General features: G+C 38.5%; 3 protein-coding genes, 1 long non-coding RNA gene and 1 other non-coding gene across 8 annotated transcripts in view; 2 read left to right on the plus strand and 3 right to left on the minus strand.

Annotated features, from left to right (window-relative positions):
* Positions 1-3131, minus strand: part of LOC103471527 (nucleosome-remodeling factor subunit BPTF) — a 45761-nt gene extending 42630 nt beyond the window's left edge. For all 3 annotated transcript variants that reach the window (XM_008420693.3, XM_008420615.3, XM_017305173.2), the window contains exon 1: positions 2211-3131. In XM_008420693.3, coding sequence (XP_008418915.1) covers positions 2211-2772 — 562 coding nt within the window. In that variant the 5' untranslated portion in view covers positions 2773-3131. The remainder of the gene's footprint in view (positions 1-2210) is intronic.
* On the plus strand, positions 2604-14590 carry LOC145550898 (uncharacterized). Its single transcript, XR_014086725.1, has 2 exons — positions 2604-2714; positions 13664-14590. It is a non-coding gene; the product is annotated as an uncharacterized LOC145550898 (long non-coding RNA).
* On the plus strand, positions 3837-3918 carry trnas-aga (transfer RNA serine (anticodon AGA)). Its single transcript has one exon. It is a non-coding gene; the product is annotated as a tRNA-Ser (tRNA).
* On the minus strand, positions 6585-18012 carry nol11 (nucleolar protein 11). Of its 2 annotated transcripts, none has more exons than XM_008420949.3 (18): positions 16816-18012; positions 16309-16422; positions 16113-16169; positions 15634-15782; positions 15121-15178; positions 14755-14896; positions 13646-13852; positions 12170-12246; positions 11748-11871; positions 11471-11562; positions 10579-10644; positions 10288-10472; positions 9417-9542; positions 8978-9211; positions 8749-8827; positions 7742-7834; positions 7488-7595; positions 6585-7369 (listed from the first exon to the last, which is right to left on the minus strand). In XM_008420949.3, the coding sequence occupies exons 1-18, from the start codon at positions 16960-16962 to the stop codon at positions 7256-7258; spliced, it is 2172 nt and encodes a 723-aa protein (XP_008419171.1). In that variant the 5' UTR covers positions 16963-18012; the 3' UTR covers positions 6585-7255. The 2 variants fall into 2 exon arrangements, with proteins under 2 accessions (XP_008419171.1, XP_081460841.1); XM_081604715.1 differs by having other exon boundaries at positions 13622-13852.
* Positions 18013-18104: 92 nt separating this feature from the next.
* On the minus strand, positions 18105-22125 carry LOC103471449 (beta-2-glycoprotein 1-like). The gene is made up of 8 exons (XM_008420500.3): positions 21967-22125; positions 21453-21629; positions 20629-20725; positions 20421-20497; positions 19393-19581; positions 19071-19250; positions 18611-18808; positions 18105-18246 (listed from the first exon to the last, which is right to left on the minus strand). The coding sequence occupies exons 1-8, from the start codon at positions 22028-22030 to the stop codon at positions 18182-18184; spliced, it is 1047 nt and encodes a 348-aa protein (XP_008418722.1). The 5' UTR covers positions 22031-22125; the 3' UTR covers positions 18105-18181.
* Between the last annotated feature and the right edge of the window lie 927 nt (positions 22126-23052).

The following is a 23052-nucleotide window of genomic DNA, read 5'->3' on the forward strand; positions in this document are numbered from 1 at the left end:
GTCATCCAGCAAAATTTGTTATCATGACAGGCCAAAAAACCAGTGAGTCACATCAAAATACTCTACAGTGTCTTATGGCAGACAAAGTAAGAGGAAACAGCTATCTAAATATAGCAAAAATAACATAATCGTTATTAAAAATTATTTTTTTTTAAAAACTAACATATTTTGGTATTTTCCAAGTCAGGGCCCTGATCAACTGTGTTGCCAAACAGTTGAGATGAGTTTACCACCTAATTTTATTTATCACCGAAGCATGAGCTGGGCTAAAAATACCCCCCACCTGGCGCTGAGTGTTTTAGGGTTTTATGGATGAGAACAGAAAAGGTGATATGCTGCAGGTGAGACTTCACAGAAAACAGGGACATTTATGCCAAACAGGCTTGAACAAAACTATCATTTTCTATGAAAATGATAGCGTCTTCTCTGTAGTTTCCAGAAGTAAAATGTGTCACAAAATAAAAGATCTGATTAGACGCCTAATAAGATTGTTACCCGTCTCCACTGATACTTTTGATTCTTCATAACAAAATTTTCAGCCAAAAGAAATATGCCAGTCAAAATAAAACATTACTTTAAGTCTGAATCTATCAGGTGCATGAATAGTTTAAGCCCGCCTGTCAATATGCCCTTCATTAGATATTTCAATGTAGTAAAAAAAGGTGGGTGCAACAAACCTTTGTGGCCTCACTGCTGACGAAGGCAATTCCTTTTCAATAACCATTGTGGTTTAAATAATATTCTCATAATGCCATGATACTTGAGTATGACGAGGCCTGTCACGATAAACAATAAATCAATTTATCGCTTGTTTCTCTTTTGTTTTTACTAAAAACCAGATGATAAAAGTTTTCAGTCTGGTGCTTTGGTCTCAACTAGCCATTTTTGGAGGACAATTTTGCTTATAGAGTCTTCAAATATCATTTTATTTGTTTCTGTTGTTTTTTTTTAAACTTATTTTGGATATTTTAAATGTTTTCCATTTAAAATATCTGAGGTCCAGTGTTAGAATTTAAAGTTTATTGACCTTTAACAATGTGTTCTTGCATTTTTATGCCATTACCATTACGTTACTTGAAAATTGTCTCTAAACAACAACATTATCGTTTATTGCAATAACTTCTGGGACAATTTATCGTCCAGCAAAATGTGCTATCCTGACAGGCCTAGGTATACATACATAAACATATACATAAAAAAATAAAATAAATCAGCTGGTCAAGCTGGAACGGAAGAGAAATATGTGTAATCCCTGAACCATTTCAAATGCATCTAAGCCTGTGGTGAAGTGTGACAGAAAGAAAACAGAAATCACGTGTGTCGCAGAAAAATCATTTAAAAAAGGATTTGGGTCATAGAAAACTCATGTGTAATTACTTTACGTAATTGCACATAGTAAATACCATATTACGTAAAATCGTCTTAATTACGCTGCTGCACCTTCATCAACGTAAGTGTCCATAACTGTCCACGTTAAAAAGGCAAGCTTTTACACAGTCACTATGGTTACGGTGCGCCGTTTTATAAATTAGAGGTTGCCACATGTGGAGGGTGGCGGGATGCCCGGCGTTAAATACCGTGTATAGAATCAAGCCGTCCATAAAATTGAATAATGGAATCTAAAACAAAGTTCGTAACAGTGTGTACTTTTACGTATTGTGAAAATAAAATTATAGTGAAAAATTGTTCTACCTGTAACACCTGTTTTGCGAAGTGTAATTAAGTTTTATTAAGAACCTTAAATGCATTTAAACTGTAAGCTAAACTTAGAAACAACGCCCAGAGAATTACTACGGTGCAAAAATATAAATTTCAATAAATAATATTTACTGTATATAAATCTATGGAATGCATATAAAGTGTAGGAGAGAGTTCATACATCCTGTCTCTCTACGCTTATGTAAACAAATTAAAGACGAGGCGCGAGCAACCGCGAAATAAAATCAGCACGAGCACGTTCACTTTCAAAACAAATACAAAACATGTGCTGATTTGACAAAAGTTAAAAATACCTAAGCCCCTCGGAGAGTGGGGTCAGATTTGTAGGATAGCGGACCGAAGAGCACACGGTAAACAAAGGCCCGTTTCTGAGTGCCAGCTCCATTTTGAACAATGCCGCTTCGTTTCTGTTTTGAGCTAAAAATAAAATTTACACTTTCAGTGCTGCAAACGTGCTTTGCTTAACTGCGTGCACTTGCAGACCGACGTACCTGGGGTGCTTCCGAGCGTGCTGTGGCTTCTGAAACTACTCTCAGTACAGTAGCTGGCATCCTCATCATCTGGTAGGTCCTCCAGATAGTCAGACTCGTTTCCCAAGGCCTCCTCATCTTCTAGATCCGACGACGGATTGTCGTTCAATTCGTCTTCGTCAGAACGGTAGCTTAAATTATCATCCTCCTCGTCGCTGTTGTCGTCGTAGACCACCTTGGTTTGAGGTCGCCTCACTCCGCCTCTACTGCCGCGGCCACCTCTGGACCCCCTACCCCTTCCTCTGCCCCGCGATGCCGCTGCAGCCGCTGCTATGGAGGCTCCAACTTTCCTACGGCCCCGCGACGAATGAAAGTTCTCTCGGCCGGAGATATCAGTATCCACCTCCACGGAACCGATGCTGCAAACACCGCCACTTCCTCCTCGTCCCCGGCCCCGTCCTCTACCTCTTCCCCGTCCACGCATCCCTCTGGTCCTGCCACCCCGAGAGCCCCGGACTGGCCCTGGTGAGCTTTCCCGCATCACGGCTGCTTGTTTGGGCGGCCTTCCTCTTCTCCCCCTCATTGTAGGAGAGAAGCTACTATGTTCCGCTTCAATCTCGGTGCTCAAAAGGGGCGCACACTCCGGGGAAAAACGGGGAGGACGAAAATAGCGGGTCCGGAGACGGTTCCCAATAGGTCCCCACAGAGCCCGGGGCTCAGTTTAAATGAGGAAAGCTTAAACTGAATGGCCGGTGTCCCGCTCCGAGTCGCCTGCAGACGCCATTTTTCTTCTCGACTCTCCCTCCGTTGAAAACACAGCAGGCCTCAAAGCTGCGTAAAGTTACACTCAAGCAGTAACGTTCAAACCGGAAGTAAGCCTCTTTCCCATTAGTGTTTACGAACTGATAATAGTCATGAAAATAGCACAGTATGGTAAAAATCATCAACTGAATTAATTTGAACAACTTATTACGCCTCCTACAAATTAAAATCAATATAGGGAGAAGACTGAAACTATGATGTTTCAATATGTTTACTGGAGCTCTTCCGGAGAAGTGACTGTCACCTCCAGCTTGACGCTGCCAAACCTGAGTTAATTCGCGGTCACGTGACTCTATTCTACAACAGACGCAATAGCCGTAGTTCATAAAATTACTTATCCATGCTAACGCTAAGTGCACTTAACTAGCCGTTTACTGTGTGTATAAACAGATGCAAACACATGTGGGCCAGATATATTGTAGATTATGTACTGCAATAACCTCTTATAGTATGTTTTCAGCCCCGACGCCATTATCGTTACTTACGGCGCAGCGAACGACACTGAGCTGGACTTAAAGAACTTATTAAAGTTTATCCCATTCACACTTTCACATATCAAAGTACATTTTTTTTCTTTACACAGTTGCATTATTCCCTTTTTATTTACTACTGAATTTATATAGATAAATTACATTTTGACAATGCATTTTTTATCCTTGATAAATAGCAGCTCAACAGACAAGCTAACTAAAGTTTGCTTTCTGACAGAGTAATATCAATAACGCTGCTTTTACATATGAATAAATACATAATTAATGAAGATTAAACACGAAACACGTGGTACCATCTGGTTTATTAGGGCATATTTGATGACGTATGATAGCAGTTGTCGTGGCCGAGTGGTTAAGGCGATGGACTAGAAATCCATTGGGGTCTCCCCGCGCAGGTTCGAATCCTGCCGACAACGAAATTTTTTCCTTTCATTATCACAGCCAATAAAGAAATCTGCTTATTTTGCCCCAAATTATATCATATTATGCCATTTCATTACACTTCTCAAACAACTTCAATTTATTTACAGCACATTAGAATCCAATTCTAAATTAATTAAAATCCAATCCAGTCAAACATTTACAAACACATCCAAAGTAATACAGTAGAATACTTTGGACCTTCAACAGTGGCTCGTTACTTTGGCTTAAAATGAAAAGCAGATAAATTTGAACCGGGAACAAGTGCAGCCTCTGCATATGGTGTGCCTACTCTCCAACTGAGCCATGTGGTGCCTGTTTTCAGTCTCTGTGATTCAGTCTCTCTTGATTCTGTGTCCCGTCTTCAGGCGTCCCTCTGTTGTGCCTGGAAGCTCTACGGTCATTAATTCACTGGAATTTCAACAGGATTTTCTGTTTCGGTCACCCTCTGTTTCTTCTCTCTCCTCACTGGCCCAGTGCTGCAGTCTTGTCTCAGTCAAGATAAAGTATCAGCTTATGATAATACACACTTATTTCACAACTTCATTTTCTTATCTTCTTCCATCGGATTGGTGGTGTTTAAAACTATAAGAATAAAAAGTCATAAACTTGGCGAGGCGCGGCACCCAGCAGACGACGCTAAACAACACGTTCTTTGGTTGATGAGTAACAAATTGATATTATTTAACAATAAACATTTATTATAAATCTTAATAAATGTAATAATCTCAAAAAAGTTATTAAATGCATTAACTTAAGATTTTAACAGTACGTTTTCAAAAAATCTATCTGCAAGTAACAAGTATTTGTGCATACAATTTTGTAGAAAGAAAAAAAAACATCAAATCAATCAAATAAATTAATATTTGTCTCCCCAATTTATAAAAAAATACGTAAAGCAAACAATTTGAAGCTAAAAGAAAAACATACAGGTGTCTGGCTATAATTAATCTAACTTATCTCTTTACCCACATCAGTCTCTTCTAACACTACACTGCCCTCTTGTGAGCAAGTAATCGAATTGCCAACTGCAATCGAAAATGAATGAAAATTATTTTCCTGTGGAACATAAAAATCTGACACGGTATTTCTAAACATAATGAAAGACAGAAAACAAACACTAGAGGATTAATAACAATATAAAGTCTTGGATGAATTACATGAACAAAACTACAGTATTTATGAAAATATAGGAACATATTTTTATTCAGAGATGTCCTTTAAATTTATCTCCAACTAAACCACTTTGTTCTATGCATTAATAGAACATAACAGCATATAAAAAACATGAAATCATTTTTACCTCCATCATTACTATTTGTAATGATGGAGGTAAAATATTTGAGCTAATCTGCCTTTCGCTGTTGCTTCTTTTTATCTCCATGTGATGTAGCGGTGCTTTTGATAATGTTAGTTAAAATTTTCAAGAACAAGTGGCTCAAAGCTGCCAATGTAGTTCCCCAGCCTTTGATCTTCATAAGACTCCCACACACGCCTGTAAATGGCGAAAGTAGGTGTCAGCCTGCACCAGTTGCGGTCAGTCAGTAGGGAGAGTTGGCCTAAAAATCTGTCAGTGTCGGAGGGGAAGAGGCCTGAAGTCTGCAAACGAAGCAAGGGAAACCAACCCAACCCGTCCTCAGTAGCAGAACATTTGAACGTTTGAGTCAAATTTGGGTGCAGTCCGTTAGCGTGAACTCACAATCTGTGAGGACTGTTAAAGTCATGTTGAGGGTCTTCAGCTTAAAGCTCAATGAGTTCGGAAAGTATTCGGTTCCACTTTATCCACATTTTATATTAGCCTTTTTCCAAATTGCATGAAGTTATTAGTTTTCCTCAAAATTCTACACACCAATACCCGGTTATGACAATGTGGCGAAGAAGTTCTTTGCAGATTAAAAGTAGAAATCCGAGAAATGTTATGTAAACTTCTGATTTTGAAGACATTAGCAAATAGTCTTATATATTTTCTCTCTCGTCACTGTGGCGTTTATCAAAAAGAAATAATTTAGGTAATTCTGACAAAAACAAATCTCCTCTTCGAAAAAAAAAAGTTTTTTTACTTGGTGCACATGTAAGCTAGCTAGTTTCGGCTGTAGTTCTGATGTTCAGCAGCAGAAAACCTTCTTAGGCTTGTATGGGCTAGTTGAACTCGGAGAAATCACATTTGTGTTTTCATTATTCTTTTTGTACTTTCCTGTATTCGCTGCCTTTAATTTCAAGTATCTTTCATCAACAAAAGTATCTGTTACCTTGCCCTTCTGGTGAAATGGCAGAAGAAAAAAAATACTCGAGTTAAGTCGAAAAAGACTTTACCAACATTTTTTTCCTCCCATGTCTACAGACGTCCTCCTAACATTTTGAACAAAAGCATGAAAAATACACCGATTTACTAACCTGTAGCCTGGCCATTGCCTTCCTACGCAATTCCACTTGATTCTAATCTACTCACGTGCTCCATTTCTCCCGTTGACTTGGATTTCTCCTGTTGAATTTCAACCGTGAGCCATGTAGCTAACAGAAAACATTGTGAACGATGACATCGATTTTCTGCGCCGTTTCAAAATAATAGTTTTGGCAATGGCGGCGGAGGAAGTGAACAAAACTGTTGTGTCCATGTTGGCCATGCTTTCAAATACTGAATTAATATTAACTGTTGCCTCAGTCAGCTCTGCACTTCTCTCTTTTTAATGGAGAATGGTCATTTACAATGCAGGCAACTTCCGGTTAGCTTCATAGCGTAGGACCCCCGCTTTACATTAATTTGGTAGAATTTAAAACTTAAGTATGTCTCCCATAAGCATAGTGTAGAACAATGGGACAGGTTTTTACAAGGTTAGCTAACCTGTTAATAGTTCCACAAAGGACAAAATGACACACATAGATCCATTTTTCATAGATATTTAGAATCAAGGCTTTTTTTTTAAAATGTGTAAAATACAAAAACAATAGATTTACAAAAAAAATGTTAGCTGTATTATGACACTCAAAGAAAGCAAAAATACTGAATTTCGTGGGCATTATTAAAGTTCCACTAATATATATATAATATAAAAACTTAACCATAATGTTCCATGAAGAGACTTTCCCTCCACTTGTCTATAAAACCATCAGATGTACGACTTTGAATTAAACATGCAAATCCAGAATAGTCACAATCCCACCATCTAAAATAAATGTACAAAATAAGTTTTCAGCTAATGAAATAATTATACCAGACGTACATTTTCTTTTCTTTCACAGTAAAACCTAAATGACTGGAAGCATCTGAGGCAAAAAAAAGCCCATTTAAAGACAAACTGCAGCAACAGTAGGTGTTTTATAAAGCCACGCCCTCTAGTACAGCTCAATGACTTCAATAGAGTATTGCCCCACGTCTTTCTTCATCTTCATCTTACTGAGCTCCTGGAGGCTGCCCTCGATCTTCCCGAGCTCAGAAAACAGTCTTACCTAAAAGACAAAAGATAAAAAAAAATTTTAAAAAGAAAATTTATTAAAAAAGGTGCATGTTCCAATAAACTTCCCAGAAACAATTGGTCGATTATTGTAACGAAAAATGGATGTTTACCTGAGATTTAACAAAAGGCTGGAGGTTCAACAGCAAGCCTTTGGCCACTGGAGACATTACCAACACAGTGAAGTGGGCGTCCAACAGCATGCAAACCCAATCCATGACCTGCATTCGACAGGAAAGTAAAAAAAAAAAAAGCTGTAACATCTGATTTGCTTACACCTTTATTTTGGTTTGCAATGCACAGACAGCAAAATAACTGATGGATATTGGGTGCAAACTTTCAGTCTGCTCAAGAGTATTTTAAATACCTGATTCAAACTGGGTGATCTGTAGCCGTGTGTTTGTGAGGAACCATCTGTGGAATATCGCAGGTAAAGAAACTCCAGGTACCGGAGGAAAAGCTGATTGGAAATTAAAACAAAACAGCTGATTTAGGACACAGATTTAGTCGCAATCTACAGGTGGTTCTTAAAATATTAGAATGTCATTGGAAAAAAAAATGACATTTTTAGTAATTGAATTAAAAAAGACAAACTCATGTTCAGTGTAGAGATTTTATTCTCCAAAAGTAAAAAAATAGATAATTTGTATTTCTGCCTAGTAACACATGCAAAATACGCTGACTTAACACCCTCAATAAGAAATGTAACCTACAACAGTTCAGTGCTAATGAAACTTCCTGTTTGCAGAATGATACATTTATAAACATACTACTGGAAAGTTCGGTGAGAGGAAAAAGTGCGGTGCAAAAAGGTGCACAAGCAACAATGATAGAAGCTTTAAGGAGACTGTGAAGCGGTTTTTTCAAAATTCAATTTCCAATTTTGCCCACCCAACTTTTTTCCTTAAAAACAAAAATACAAATGAAAGAAAATATATATTTTTTAAAATGGTTGTTATTTAAATCATTCCTTCTGTGAGTTGACCCACACTAAAAGTTGAAACAAACAGAAATTGTAAAACACGCTCATCAAGGGAAAAAACAAACAAAAATAAACAATAGTTGTGGAAATAACTAATAACTGAATAAATATGTAAAACCAGGAAGTGCATTAGTGAAAAAAAAAATCAGATTTTCCAAAAATTGAATTGTCAAAGACATAAAATTTGATTGATAAAATCGATTTATTGCCCAGCCGTGTGGTATACTAGCGGTATAATACAGCAGTAGCAATATTCATCAATCGTAATGAATCTATAGAACATGAGTTTCACTTTTTGAACTGAATTACTGAAATAAACCCACTATTTTGATGATATTCTAGCTTGCTGAGATGCTCCTGTATATTGGGGATTGAACAGTGACGTTACTCACAACAACTTGATCAGAGGAAAAATCCTTTAGATGTGGGAGGAGCAAAGCTTCACTGTACGCCGTCTGCAGAATCTCGTTTCTGTACCGCTTGAGTTAAGATCCGATTCGTCAAACGACATGTTAGCATAAGCAAAAATAAATCACCAAAGCATAAAACAAAGTGATAAAGGGGGGAAAAAAGGGAGAAAAAACAATAATGTCTTAAAGTGACAATGAGCTGTAAGGATACATCAGAGCAGCTTTGTGTTTTCCTACTGGACACGTCTGTTGTGGCGACGCTTTCTTTTTTTCTTTTGCTTTGGCCTTGGGGTCGTCGACGGCGTCTGTGCGGTCCTCCTGGCAGAAGGCAGGGCTGAAACCGTTCTGCAGGCCGGTCTGACCACGCTCGTTTGACAGCAGCATTTCCATGAAAGAGACGCTGTCAGGCTCCAGGCTCAACTTCTCCGCGTCGGCGTCTGATAAACTGGAGGAAAACACCTTCGGCTTTTACACGTCTTACGGTACAAAGTCTGGCTACGGCTAATTATCCCTAATATTAGGTAAAGTGGATGAAACGTGCTTGATTCAATCAAAACGCAGTGACTTTTTTTTTTTTTGACTGCGTCTCTTCTCAAAAAATTATCAAATTGTGCAATTTGATTTGCTCACTGAAAAGAGATCCGTTCTACCTGATGAATGCCTTGAGGCAGGCGCAGGTCACGGCTTCTGGGATGTCATGGAAGAAGAGTAAGCAGAGCTGGCAGAGAAAATAATCCCTCTTCTCAAGGGCAAGAGGCAGGAGGTCAGGACAGACGCTGTTGAGAGAGAGAAGGCAGCGTCCCGTTAAGAAATGCATCAGTTTGTTCCCGTTTTGAAGTGCTTGGATGTATTTGAAAGAGAAAAGCATAAATTTCACATGCAATTACAGCTGCAACTAACGATTATTTGAGATATGGATTAAATCGATTATTCTGACGATTAATCGGATAACAAAATTGGCAAAAGTCTCAAAAGTCTGTGGATTTTTCATTTAACCAGTAAAGCCTTTTCTATGCAACAGTAGAAACAAAATAAGAGATGAAAACAAATAATTAAATTTCCCTATTAAATATGAAAATAAACATTGCATTGGATAAATGCAATAACATATCAAGCCTTTAGCGAATTTGAACCAAGTGAAGCTAAAACTAAAACTATGCTACTATACAGTTTTAGTGTAATTGCTGATCTGAATTTGTTGATTTTTCAGCAAATGGCCTTTATTTGAGCACGTATGCTAATTAACGATTAATCGATTTCTAAATTAGTCAACAGGTATTTCGATAATCAGTTCTTCACGATTAATCGTTTCAATTTAACTTCATTTTACTTTGGCAATCCACTCTTATTACAATGAGTGATCACGACCCCTGATCGGTCCAGAATATCTCTAAGAGACAGAATTCAGTCACTGACAACATAAGACAAAAAAAAAAGAAAAGAAAGACTACAAACTCAGTCTGTACAAAACGTCCGGTGTCGAACCGCGCTCTCTTCTGTTCCCATTATGCCTTAACTGACCTGTGGGAGAGGTACCGGGTGGGCACAAGCTGTGTCAGAGCTCTGGAAGAGTAAAACTTTGGATCCGCCAGGCTCCGGGACACAAGTGCCATCGCCAGCTGTCCCAACGAAGGCTGCGGGTCCTTGGGGTCCTGCCTGGACAGAAGTCCCTGGACCTCTTTTTCCACCTCTTCTACTGGTGCCGTCTGCATTTGGCAATGGATACAATTGGAGAAATTTTGAATAATGTTTTTTTTCTATATTAACTGAGTTAAGTGTAAAAATTTCAATTGGAAAAGAGAGAAGTGTTACCTTAATTAGGTCTTGGACTTGATCAATTGTTAAACTGAGGCTTGACTGCGTCTTACGAGTTGTTCTCTGCGTGATGAAAAGGAGTGAAATTGAGCTGAGGTGGCGTTACCGTCATATGCATACAACATCGACGGCAACACTTTTAAAAGAAATTGCAAAGTTTAACATAAAACATTTGGAATTAGTTCAGACTTGTAAACAGCTCAGCTGTAATAAAACAACCGACTCATCAGTGAGTAAAAAAAGCAACAACTTACTACCTTTACAATACATTTATTTAAGGGGGAAAAATACTTTATACCTTTAAAGTTTATGCTAGGTAAAACAGTAGGTTATTTACAGACAATCAAAAGAAATATATAAAATAAACCCACTGAATTCAACTGAATTAATTTAAACATTTTTCTAGCTAAAAACTAATATTAAAGATAATGATGACATAGAATTATATTTGTAGTAGTAAGAAGTTGAGGAGTTAAAGATATCTCAAAATCCCTCATTTATCCTGGAAAGAATGATTTTTTTTTTTTAATTGTAATGTTCGGTGGCCTAAAAGGGTCAACAAAAAGTCCAAAGACAACATTAAAAAGCCATAAGAAAACAGTGAAAAAAAAACCAAACACAACAACAACAAAGAGCCACAACAAAAGTTATGCTAAGTTTGGTAGCACAATTTCCATCTTAGTATAACTTTCATTGTAGCTTTTGCATTTTCTTGATCCTTCTGGGCCACTGTAGTACAGAATTAACTCATGGATGGCTGGTTTGAAGATCCTCTCTGGCTATTAATGTTAAAACAGCTTGCCATAGAGGCACGCATCGACACAGTTCCACACAGTTGGAGGAGATTGCTAGCATCTAACTACTAAGGAAACCATATCCTGTAACTTACTGTCTTCCTGGACTCCACTGGTTTAGGAGCAGCAGCTTCTTCTCCATGTAAGATGGTATTCCAGGACGATACCACAGTTGAAGTCTTGGACTCTGTGACAGTTGGAGAAAAACACTACGTTAAGTGAATGCTAAAACATAAAAATGTGAACATGTTTGTTTTTTATTATTATTATTATTAATAGTGTGCACACACAAAAGAATAGAACTTTATTTTTGTGCACAGACAAATCTACAGGAAGTTGTTAGCATAAGCGGCGCTGGTTTCCGTCTCTCACCCTCAGTCTTGACCTGCTTTAGTTTCCCCAGAGCCGAGGCCAGCGAGGATCTGGGACAGGAAAACGGTATGACAGAGAGGGCTTTGCCATGGGGAATAAACAGCTTGCTCGAGAAACTCCAAAGCTACATCAGAAAGAAGGAAAAAAAAAAAAAAAAGAATAAGCGACATATCGAATCGATGGCCAAAAACAGGAAGTACGCACAAGGAGCAGGTCTGGGGTTGTAAACTGCCTTGTAGTTGTGAGAAGGGACAGTGAGCCCCCTCACAGTGGAGAGCAGACACAATGATCTACCAAAGACATACAGTCCTCCATCAGCACCCAGCAGCTGGAAGGACAGGGAACCTTGGCAAAAAAAAACAAAACAAACAAAAAAAAACAGTCTGTGTTGGTATATTTGAATTCACCACCCAGGCGCCTACCTGTCCGTAGAGTTTACCCGCCATCTCTTTCGCAGCCTGAAGAGTCTGAAAATTTGTGTTCCAGATGCAGAGAAAGTCTGAAAGTTCAGAGACGGCAAATTCAGGAACCGGACACGAGAGAGAGCAGCTGCATAATCGATTCAATGCTCAGAAAACCAGATCCGTCTCAAGGTTAAATAATTTTAGACAGGCATTTAGTCACGTATGGTAAATTTCGAGGAGAGCACTGGAATCATGCAGTTTTTAAGATCACCTACATTCTTTAGTTTTTTCTTCTTTTGCATTCTATTCTTTATTCCTGTGGTTGGAATTTTTTTTCTGGGAAGTGTAGTTGCAGGTTGTATGTTTTAAAAAGTTCTGCATTTAAAACTGAGATGTTTCCACCACACTATTCCCGAGTTAAAGTCCTAATGCTACACTGGAGAGTATTGGAATGACTGGAGCCTTTTCCAGCAGTGGCATCAAATGCCAATCTTAATTCTAGCCTAACTTGATGTACAAAGTACCGTATTTTCCGCACTATTTTAAAACTTTTTCCATATAAAAGGCGCACCGTATTATAAGGCGCATAGAATAGACGCTACAGTTACGGTTGCCACCCGTCCCGTATTGAACGGGACATGATTTGTTCCATTCTCTACAAATGTGGATGTGTAATAATAAAGAAGTGATCCCCAAGTATTTTATATAGTAGTCTGCCCCAGTCATTGTTTCACTCACGGTGTTGGTGTTGCGATATTGTGCCCAACTGCTTTCTGGGTAACACAGACCAACCGACACGCTGCCGCCGCAGTCTCTGTCTCTCTTTCCCCGCCCCCTGGCTTTAAATGTATAGGGGCTGGTCCCTTGGTAACCGTAGTCGAAGCACCCGGATGAATATCTAAAGCCACTTTATTGACATAAAGAATGTCAACAAAATAGTTCGACTCCGGTCGGCGAGGAGAGCCTTCCGCGACTGGGCCGGGGCGTGGCTGGATGATGGTCACCCTTCTCCGTTCGCGCACAGCATTGTTTGTGGAGAATGTGGTGCTAAATGACCTGCAGACGACCTGATTATCAGGTCAGTAGGTAGATAGGTCAGTCAAACTTTATTAACAAAGAAGCGTTCTGACAACTATCCCAGCATGCACTGCGCGCTTCTTCTTTTACGGGCAAAAATGAAGTCAGTGGCTGCTTACCGTAGTTGCTAGACCTGTTGTTGCTCAATATTGGTCCATATATAAGGCGCACCGGATTATAAGGCGCACTGTCGGCTTTTGAGGAAATTGAAGGTTTTTAGGTGCGCCTTATAGTGCGGAAAATACGGTAATGATTAAACTTACTGACATCACTATTAAAACTCTACTATTCACAATGTTATATTACCAGCACTTTCGTTGTTGAAGTAATAAGTGAAATAAGAAAATAAAAATACGTTAACATTTTTAAAAGGCAACAGCTTTGTAACTTTACCAAGAATTTTAAAGCTTTCCTTGCCTTTTCCGGGCCCAGCAGAAGGGTGCGGAACCCCGACCACAGCTACGTGGGCGTCATCCAGGAATATGGCTGACGCGGCTTCCAGCAGCTCCTCCCCCACAGGGAGACTCAACAGCTGATCACGAGGCAGTGGAACAACCTGAGCTCCATCATCGGCCACTGGGGCCCGAACAGACACCAAACTCTGGTACACATGGCCGTTAGGGTCTGAGAGGGAGGAAAATGTGAAAGCAGAACAAGTTGTCTTAATGGTTAGCGTTAGCATCTGCCGGTTCTTTTATGTTTTTAGCGGTTTATCATTAGCTTCTCCAAAAAAATGCTACATTTTAGCAGCTTAGCATTAGCTTCCGCAAATAATTTTATATGTTTAGTAGTTTAAAGTAAAGATTATGCTCATTTCTTTACCTGTTTAGCGGTTTGGTGTTAGTATAGCTAGGACTCTTGCTTAGAAAACTTGTGGCTAGTGAACTTAACTTTTTGCTTATCTGTGCCCGACACTGGCAATAACTACAGGCAATTTTAGTACAAACATATATTCTCTATTGCAACCAAGGTGGCCATTTTGAAAAATGTCCAACGGAATGATTTCTACAGTTCAAATTATGTTGGCTATGATTTGACACCAAACATATTCATCTAATTGCCAATTTTACAACCATGGTGTCCATCTAGAAAAAAAATCAAAACATCATCAGTAAATATGATGTCTATGAGTCCAATTATGTATAACCTGACACAAAAAGTATTGCACTGTAATAAAATACTGAGCAAAAATGTATTTCCCGTGAATTTCCCCCATTTTGAATTTTTCAAACAAGTAAGCCTCTGGGAACATCAGTTCCATGACAGGTTGTTGTAGCCGCATGTGAAAGATTGTGTTGAAATATTCAGTTATCTGCTGTCCTACATTATTGATATTCTTGTTTAATAAATAATACGCATTTGGCTGCATTTCAATCTCATTTCCAAAAGTAGTTTAAAAAGTAGACAGTGACGTCTAAACGTGTCATAACAAAAACAACAGTATATTTAGTATATTTTATCGAGGAGCTAACAAAGCTAATGTGTCCTGTCAAACAAGCGGATTGATACAGGAAATGAAGACATACAGAGATAAAGCAGGCAGATGTTTTTATCCCTGTAGGAGGCCCAGAAGCTGAGCGGAGAGAGGCCGGGCTCCTCCGGCTCCAGCCGGTACTTCTGAACCGAGTTGGGCTTCAGCCTCTGCAGGTAGAGGAAATGATCTCCTTTCTGTGGACACACATTGAAAATCATACAATGAAAAATAGCAGACATCAAAAAGCACAAAAAAAGTATTCACATCCCCATTTTTGTCACATTACAAGCATACCCAACGCGTTTTCATCCGGATTTTGTGTGATTATTTTTGCAAGGTGCAATGTGAATGTTTACAGAGAAGTCAGGGGGGGGGGGGGAATCACTGTGTGGGATGACAGACGTTAAACAATCTTTACCAGTTCAGTTGTGAAGATGACCAGCTGTTGTGTTTCTGTCACTATGCTGGTGCTCCACCTACCAACAAAAAGACAAATTACCTTTAGAAAGACAAAATTTCACAAGTACATGTGCCTGTTTTTTTTTTTTTTCTTCTAGATCTGATCCAGAAAATTTGCATATAAACCCCCCAAAATATATAACAATTCAGAAAAGAAAATCTTCCATAGCATTTGGCAAAAATAACTGGAGACTTAGCAGCAGGACAAAACATCAGATTGTAATAGCTAGGGTTCACATTATTAAAAATAATAATAATTTAAAAAATCGTGTTAATTTTCAATTTAAACCCTGAAAAATGCAACTATATATATATATATATATATATATATATATATATATATATATATATATAATAAAACACAGGACAGACTAAAATATTTGTTAACCAGCTTTTTTTCATGAATAAAAAGTGTTTTTTAAAGCAATCTCTTTTTTGTGTATGATGTGTGAAAACAACAGAAGTTCTGGACCTGATGGCTTCGTCCTGAACCAGGACGTCCTCTATAGGCTGCTGGGGAGCAGAAAGCAGGGAGTCCAGAAGTCTCACAGCTCCTCTCTGAAACAAGACGGCAGGCTCGGCTCTGTGTGCACAGTGCACCGACCAGACATCTGCCGACACCTGAGGGAAGTCGGAAAAGAAAAGCGGCAGAGATTAGGATGCGTTTAGATTTGTCCACAGTAAATATACATAAAAACTTTCTGACACAGTAACAAAATCGTTTTATGGTCAGGGGTATGGAAAATCAAAGCAATGTCAAATTTTAGTATAAGTATTGTGCAATGGCGTACATTAATTTGGCAGTAAATGTGAACTTCCCGTGTATAAACGAAATGACACACTGGTCAAACTGAGTGTTTTCAAAGTAGAACACACTGAAAACAAAAACTCCCCTTATAATTTGTATGATTTTGACCTCGAAAAGAGTGAAGTACTGAAAGTCATGCTTACTGTTGCTTTGAATGCCTTGTCTAAAATGATGTCGTCTTCTTTCCAGATTCTTATCACCTGAAAACAAAAGAAAATAATAATAAGAAAAAAATCTAATCCTGATTGGCTTAGGTTGTGTGACGCATCACTTAAGCAACAAAAATTGGCAGATAACAAAAATAGTGAACTGTGTGTCCATTTTCGTGGACCGGGTTACCTTGTTGTCTGAGACTGCCACATACTCATTGGTCTGCTTGTTGAAGACCGCTGCGCAGGTCAGAAGTTGACCCTGTTTCACTGTCCAGCTGCCCAATGGCTTCTGGTCTGACACCTGCAGCAACATGTGTGACCAGTACAGAAAACACCCATAATCACACACTTTGACTTTACCAAATGCAGCACAATCTGAAATATTATATTCAACTTTAAAACACAACTGCAGCTGTATTATTCACTGGATAAACGAGCTTTCATGTTGAGAGTAGCTAACATTAGCCAACGTCTATCTCCTTGTCACTAGTGTGACTTTCTAAGAAGTTGACGTTGAGAGGGGATTAGCTTGATTTCACGTTAACATCCCTGTGTAAAAGCATTAGCGATCGACCCAGATTGGAGATTATAAAATTGAACGGTTCTGGTTCTGTTATTGAGATCACCACAGGATGCTAACACGAGTCGGCACCGATCAAGCTGGCCCCCAGCTCCTGCAAAGTCTAAACTTTACCTTGTACAGAGTCACAGATCTGCTGGAGTCAGTGACGATCACATGGTCGCTGTCCCGCTCCTCTTCGATGCCCTTAATTTCAGAGCTTCGCCGATTTGCAGCTGGAACAAATACGCACAACGTGTATCCCTCACACAGCGCTGCCATGCTGGACCACAAGACAGTGGAGCTCGTGGAATCTCGCGAGAGTACACGAAGGGGCAAGGGGCAAACTGGTAACTGCTGCGTTCCAGTTGGCTGGGAAGTGAGAACTCAGACACGTGATAATGACGATAAAAATCTTTATTTTTGCCTATGGAAATCCGAGGTAACAGCGTTCTAGTTAAGACGTCGGAATTTCAACATGGCGGCGCCCGTAAACGTTGTTTGTAATAGATTTTACAATCATAATTTTAAGCTTTGCTTTCCATAAGCAAACACCACTTTTAATTTTTCAGTTTAACATAGATTTCAGACGCACTTTTACATACGTGCCTTGTGAAAGAAACATGTTTTCACCACCTTACTTACACCCTTCTTGATACGAGAAGCGCCTACACTGAATCGCGAAATCCGCCTTACAAGCCTTAACTATGGGTAATTGGAGATGTACCCATGTTCCCAGTGGGAAATTATCCGACTTCCGAGGGCGTTCTACTTCATCTTTCCGAATAGGAAGTCGGAATTTCCCAGCTCCGAGTACAACTGGAACGCAGCATTTAAACGACAAGAAGAGGGGAGGAGGGCTGCTTTATCTTTGGGAAAAGCTGAGCGCAACTGTAAACAATGTCACCAGTGAAAGTATAGTTCATCTTGATTGACATAACATAAGCATAACATAAGTGATGATGTTATAAGAAACTGAGAGTCTGCTGGATATGCATAAACGAATAAGTGTAGTGGAGGTTGACCTAGTGGATTTAATTCAGATAAATGCATCAAAGCAAATGAGACGAAATGTATATTGAATAATAAAATATTTCAGTTTTTGAATTAATCTTTTTTTTTTCTGTGCCACCATAAAAAAACACTGTTGCCATCCCTTGCCCCCCACCGTGGTAAATTTCGTCTCACACCGTGTGTGAGATTGCAGATCATACTTTTATTAAGCAATAAAGTATTTATTGGATATTTTCATGCCCTCGAACCATACCACATTTCAGCTGTGACAGTTACAACAGAAATCTCAAAGGCATGTGGCCAGAATGTCACCTTGGTGAATCACCAGACAACTGAAATGAAGTTCTGCATATTAGATTTGAAGTTATGACATATAATAATAATAATAAAAAAAACAATAAAATCTCAAACAGATTTAAATCATCTTCTTTACTTTGAAAGGTAGTGGACATTTATGACAGCCTCAGGATAGAAAATATCCGCCACTTCAGCACTGGTCGATCTCTGACGGAAGTGAATTTGGCTTCAAGGTGTACTTCACCCCACTGGGTTCTGAAACACACATAACAAACACACAGAGTAAGTTTGCTAATATCATGTAATAACACTTCAAATAGACAGACAGGCAGATATTGATTTAGGTTTTCGCTTTAATATTAGGTACTGCAGTGCAGAGTGTTGTCATGATAACATGCTATAAATTCAGACTGATTCTTCATATGTCTGCAGAAATAAAATGCTGCGTTTCATAGTCTAACACTAATAGTATTTAATATCTGCTAAACCTCTGACTATGCTACTGAGAAAACATTTTGGAGCCAAGTGTTCTTCAGTTTGAGTCAAAACATTATAACTCGACAATAGCTTTTGTTCAATTCATTTATTGATTTATTTTTTGGAATAAAATGGCTCATACCTTCAAAGCATTCGGGTATGTTTAGCGTTCCATCGATGCACTGGGTCGCCACGGCATAACCACATTTCATGGCTTCGTTCATGCAGTAGACAGAGACGATCTCAAGGTGTAAGACACGATTCGGCTGGAAGTTTTCGATCCAGATTTTATTCCCGTTGTGCAAAATTCTTGCTCTTTGTAAGTTAACAGAACAAGGAGCTGAAGAGGGGGGGGGGCACAGAATATTTGATGAGCACAGAATATTTATATTTATGAATATTTATGTTATGTTTTTTTAAAAAAAGTCCTAAGCCAAGTTTTGAGATTGAAATAAAATTGAAAATATGGCTAAAATGTATGACTGCAGAAAAGATGCAAACTCAAATGAAACCTGATTAGACTCTGAAAAAGAAGACAGCTATTTTTATTCTGCACGTTTGGATTTTAATGCTTTATATTTTGTGATTCCCTACAGAATTACCTTTGCAAGACGGCTTTTCGGACCACTTTCCATTCTCCTGGCAGACCACCTCCACATTTCCTTCCAGCACGTACGGACTCTCGCAGCCGTACTTGACTCTTTCCCTGTAGAAAAACTCCCTCTTCTCGTTGTTTGACATGTAGCCTCTTTCAATGCTCTCTGGCGGAGGGCAGGTCACCACTGTGAGGAAACACATTCGTTTATTCTTACTTTTTCCTTTTATTTGCCAGGAAAATGGAAATAAACTTTCATAAACTTTTGAATGTAATTGGGTTGTACTAAAATCAGCCAAGCTGAGCCATATTTTACCGCCTTCTCCTACCTTGACACTCTGGTGTCTTGGTCCAGGTGCCGCTGGCGGTGCACTCTGCAACCGGGTTGCCGAAAAGTGCGTATGGAGGATTGCAGTAATACGTCGCCGTGAGGCCGTAATTGACCGTGTTTCCTCTGATCACCTTGTCGTAAATGACCATTCCATACAGTGGGACTGGAGCGAGACCACAGGGAATAGCTACCAAGACAAAAACAACAACAACAAAACCCATCAGTTTACATTTTTTCCATATTTTGAATAAAACATTTAAAATATTTTTTATATGGATATACAGTTGAAATCTATGTAAAAAAAAAAAAGGTGAATCACACTGAGGGGTTGTGGGTGCATTAGTGGCTCTTTAGGCTGTGTCCTTGTAGCAAATTTGTTGGGTAATCTGCAAAGATAATGACAGCCATTTTGAAAATATCACAGGAGGGCTTCTTTTGTTGCGAGATACTTATTCACCTTGCTCTCAGCTGTGTTCGTTTGCTGTCGCTGAAGGTATTTATTGGGACCGAGTCTGTGTAATATCACAATAACTGTTTTTATGAATAAGACCAAAGCAATTAAATTCTTTTGACATGCTGTACCTTGTCTCTTCTTTTAACTACAGACCTAACGGTTACATTGATGTCTGTTGTATAAAATAGTGCATTTTTTTGGTTGTAAATGGAGAACATTTACAAATTTGGTTAACATATTCCTAAAATTTACTCTGTTCTGGAGAAATGTCTGTTTGAGACACATTGATTATTACACAAAACTAACCTCTTGGTTTTTTTCTTTTTAGATTAACCTTTTCAGTATTCAGTTAAAATTCTTTGCGGATTTGTTCAAAATCGTCAGTCATGCGCCAAATTCTACTGATTTAATGCTATAAAACACGCATATGTTGCTTTTTTTTTTTTTTTTAATTAATTTAAAAACACCTCAAAAAAGACCTAAAGTAAAATACTGTAGTTTATTTTCCGTATTCAAATCCTCACCACACCCCTTAAATGCATTAGATGAAATGACTTTAAATAAATACATACGTGTGCACTCTGGTGCAGGTGAACTCCATGTCCCGCTGGCTTGGCACACTGCTGAACTCTCTCCAGTCATCATATACCTGTTCAACATGATATTTAATCAACAGGGTAAAAGTATTTTTTTTTAAACCCAGCTTTTTATGTACAGTTTCTGATATACAATATAGATTATTTGCACACACAACATAAAACGTGTTTTCTTTTTGTTTACCCTTCATGGCAGGTGTAGTTGATTGCACTCTGGTACACTGTGTCCTCGTAAAACAGTTCACCATTAGTGATTAGTTCAGGATGTGGACATTGTTTTGCTGCGGGAGAAAACATGAAAGTTATACTTAGCTGTCATTTATTATTGATGCAAACAGTTAAATGTGAGTTTATTCACTTAAGGCATGAAATTGTGCAATTCATACTAAAGTTACAAGTAGTGGCTTACAATCCTGTTTGTATACTGAACCCATTCTAATATTTAAACTTTCCCACTTTTTGTCACATTACAAGCACAGACTGCTATGATTTTATTGAGATTTTATGTGAGCTAAAATAGCACAAATATTTAAGTGGGTTAGATCAAAGCATGCTGATTTCTTAGAGTGGCCTAGTCAAAGGCCAGACCTAAATCTTACTGATTATCTGTGGCAAGACTTGATGAAATGATGACCACATAGATTAATCATTGAATCTGTCTTAACCTGAGTTATTTTTATAGTAAATACAATAAAATATAAAATATTGATAGATAAATCTTGATCTAAAACACTAAAGTTCTGGGTTTTGACACAACATGAGAAAAAATTAGTTTTTAAATGTTTCTTCAAAGTACTCTAAGTAAATAGTTAATTTTTTCCTTGACATTTTCAAACTTGCCGTTCTTAATTTGCATACGTCCAAGTGAAAACTCTTGAGTATACTAAAACTATTGAATTTTTTATCTGCTTACTTCAAAATCTCTGTGAATTTTATTTCACTGGTAATTCCAAGAATTATTGCTAGACATTTCTGCCATAATTAATAGAAAGAAAATAAGATACACACGTATGCACTTCAGCTTGGTGCTTGTCCACACGCCGTTGATGGTACAAACAATCTTGCGTGGGCCCAACACAGGAGTATATCCCTCTTTACAGGACAGGGCTAACTCCTCCCCGGGACTGGAGAACCTCTGGATCCCAGACATCTCAATGTTCCCTCTCAGTTCGGGTCGGGAACAAACTGGAATTAGTCAATTATTTCAATGAAAGTTGTGGATATACCGTATGTAAGAGCTTAACAGATGTCCAAAACTCTGTATATACAAGCAATATTAAATGTTATTATGCCACACTTTTCCTACCCCTTCAAATTACTATTGACAGAACAAAACAACTGTTCGACTATGAAATGTGAAATGTTTTCACTGACTTTAACTCAGCAGTGTTGAGAAATATAGTCATCGATCAACACAAGCGGTGAAATGTTTCTCCATAAGTCCATAGCAAAAGTTGAAATCCTTAAAACAAACCCAGGTAACTTTTCATTCTAGGACGTGTGAAATGAAAAGAAGTCATACCATTATGTTGGGATGTCACTGTGGTCACAAGCAGACCAGAGCACAGCAGAAACAAACGCTCCATCTTCTGTAGAGACGACGGACAGTCTCCTTCTCTCCTGCAGTCTGCCTTCGGGTGCGGACTCTTTGCCCCACTTTCAGCTGTTTGTGTTTCTCTCAGGGTAAACAGACGAGAGTAGCATGAAGCAACTCCTTCAATAAGATTTTGGAATCCTTTCAAATGTTTCTGGGAAGTCACAAAAAACAATTAAATAATAATAAATAAAAAAAACCCAGATGTTGAAATTCCAACACAAAAATTCAAGTTTTGTTTTCCCCCTCTGTCTTTGTGTTTTTTTTATTTTCCCTCATTACTTTTTAGGGCTGCACAGTGGTGCAGTTGGTAGAGCTGTTGCCTTGCAGCAAGAAGGTTGTGGGTTTGATTCCCGGTCCCGGTCTTTCTGTATGGAGTTTGCATGTTCTCCCTGTGCATGCGTGGGTTTTCTCCGGGTACTCCGGTTTCAACCCACAGTCCAAAAACATGACTGTTAGATTAATTGGTCTGTCTAAATTGTCCCAAGGTGTGAGTGCATGGTTGTGTGTCCTGTGTGTCTCTGTGTTGCCCTGCAACAGACTGGCACCAGCAATCCTCCTGACCCCACTAAGGGACAGGGGTGTAAAGAAAATGGATGGATGGATGGAGATATATATATATATATATATATATATATATATATATATATATATATATATATATATATATATATATATATATATATATATATAGACATAGCAGTCTATATATGTGTGTGAGTTTATATATGGTCGCGTCACCTAGTGGCAAAGCTAAGAACTACAATACAGCCTTCAGAACATTTTATTCTTGTTTATATTCAAAGTAGCCCATGATTCACTTGTACAATCATCTCTTGTTAACTTTTTTCAGTAGCTATAAATTGGAACGGTAATTTTGCTTATTTAGTCAAACATTTAATTGTTCTTGTGTCAGCAAACCTAGTACATCGTGGAAAAAAGAGAGTGGGAAAGACAATTTGTAAGAAATAGATGAGGTCTGGAAAGTTTGTTTCTTTTATCAAACATTTGTTG

The sequence above is a fragment of the Poecilia reticulata genome, chromosome 1, assembly GCF_904066995.2.
Source record: "Poecilia reticulata chromosome 1, P_reticulata-male-v2, whole genome shotgun sequence".
Classification (NCBI taxonomy): Eukaryota; Metazoa; Chordata; class Actinopteri; order Cyprinodontiformes; family Poeciliidae; genus Poecilia; species Poecilia reticulata.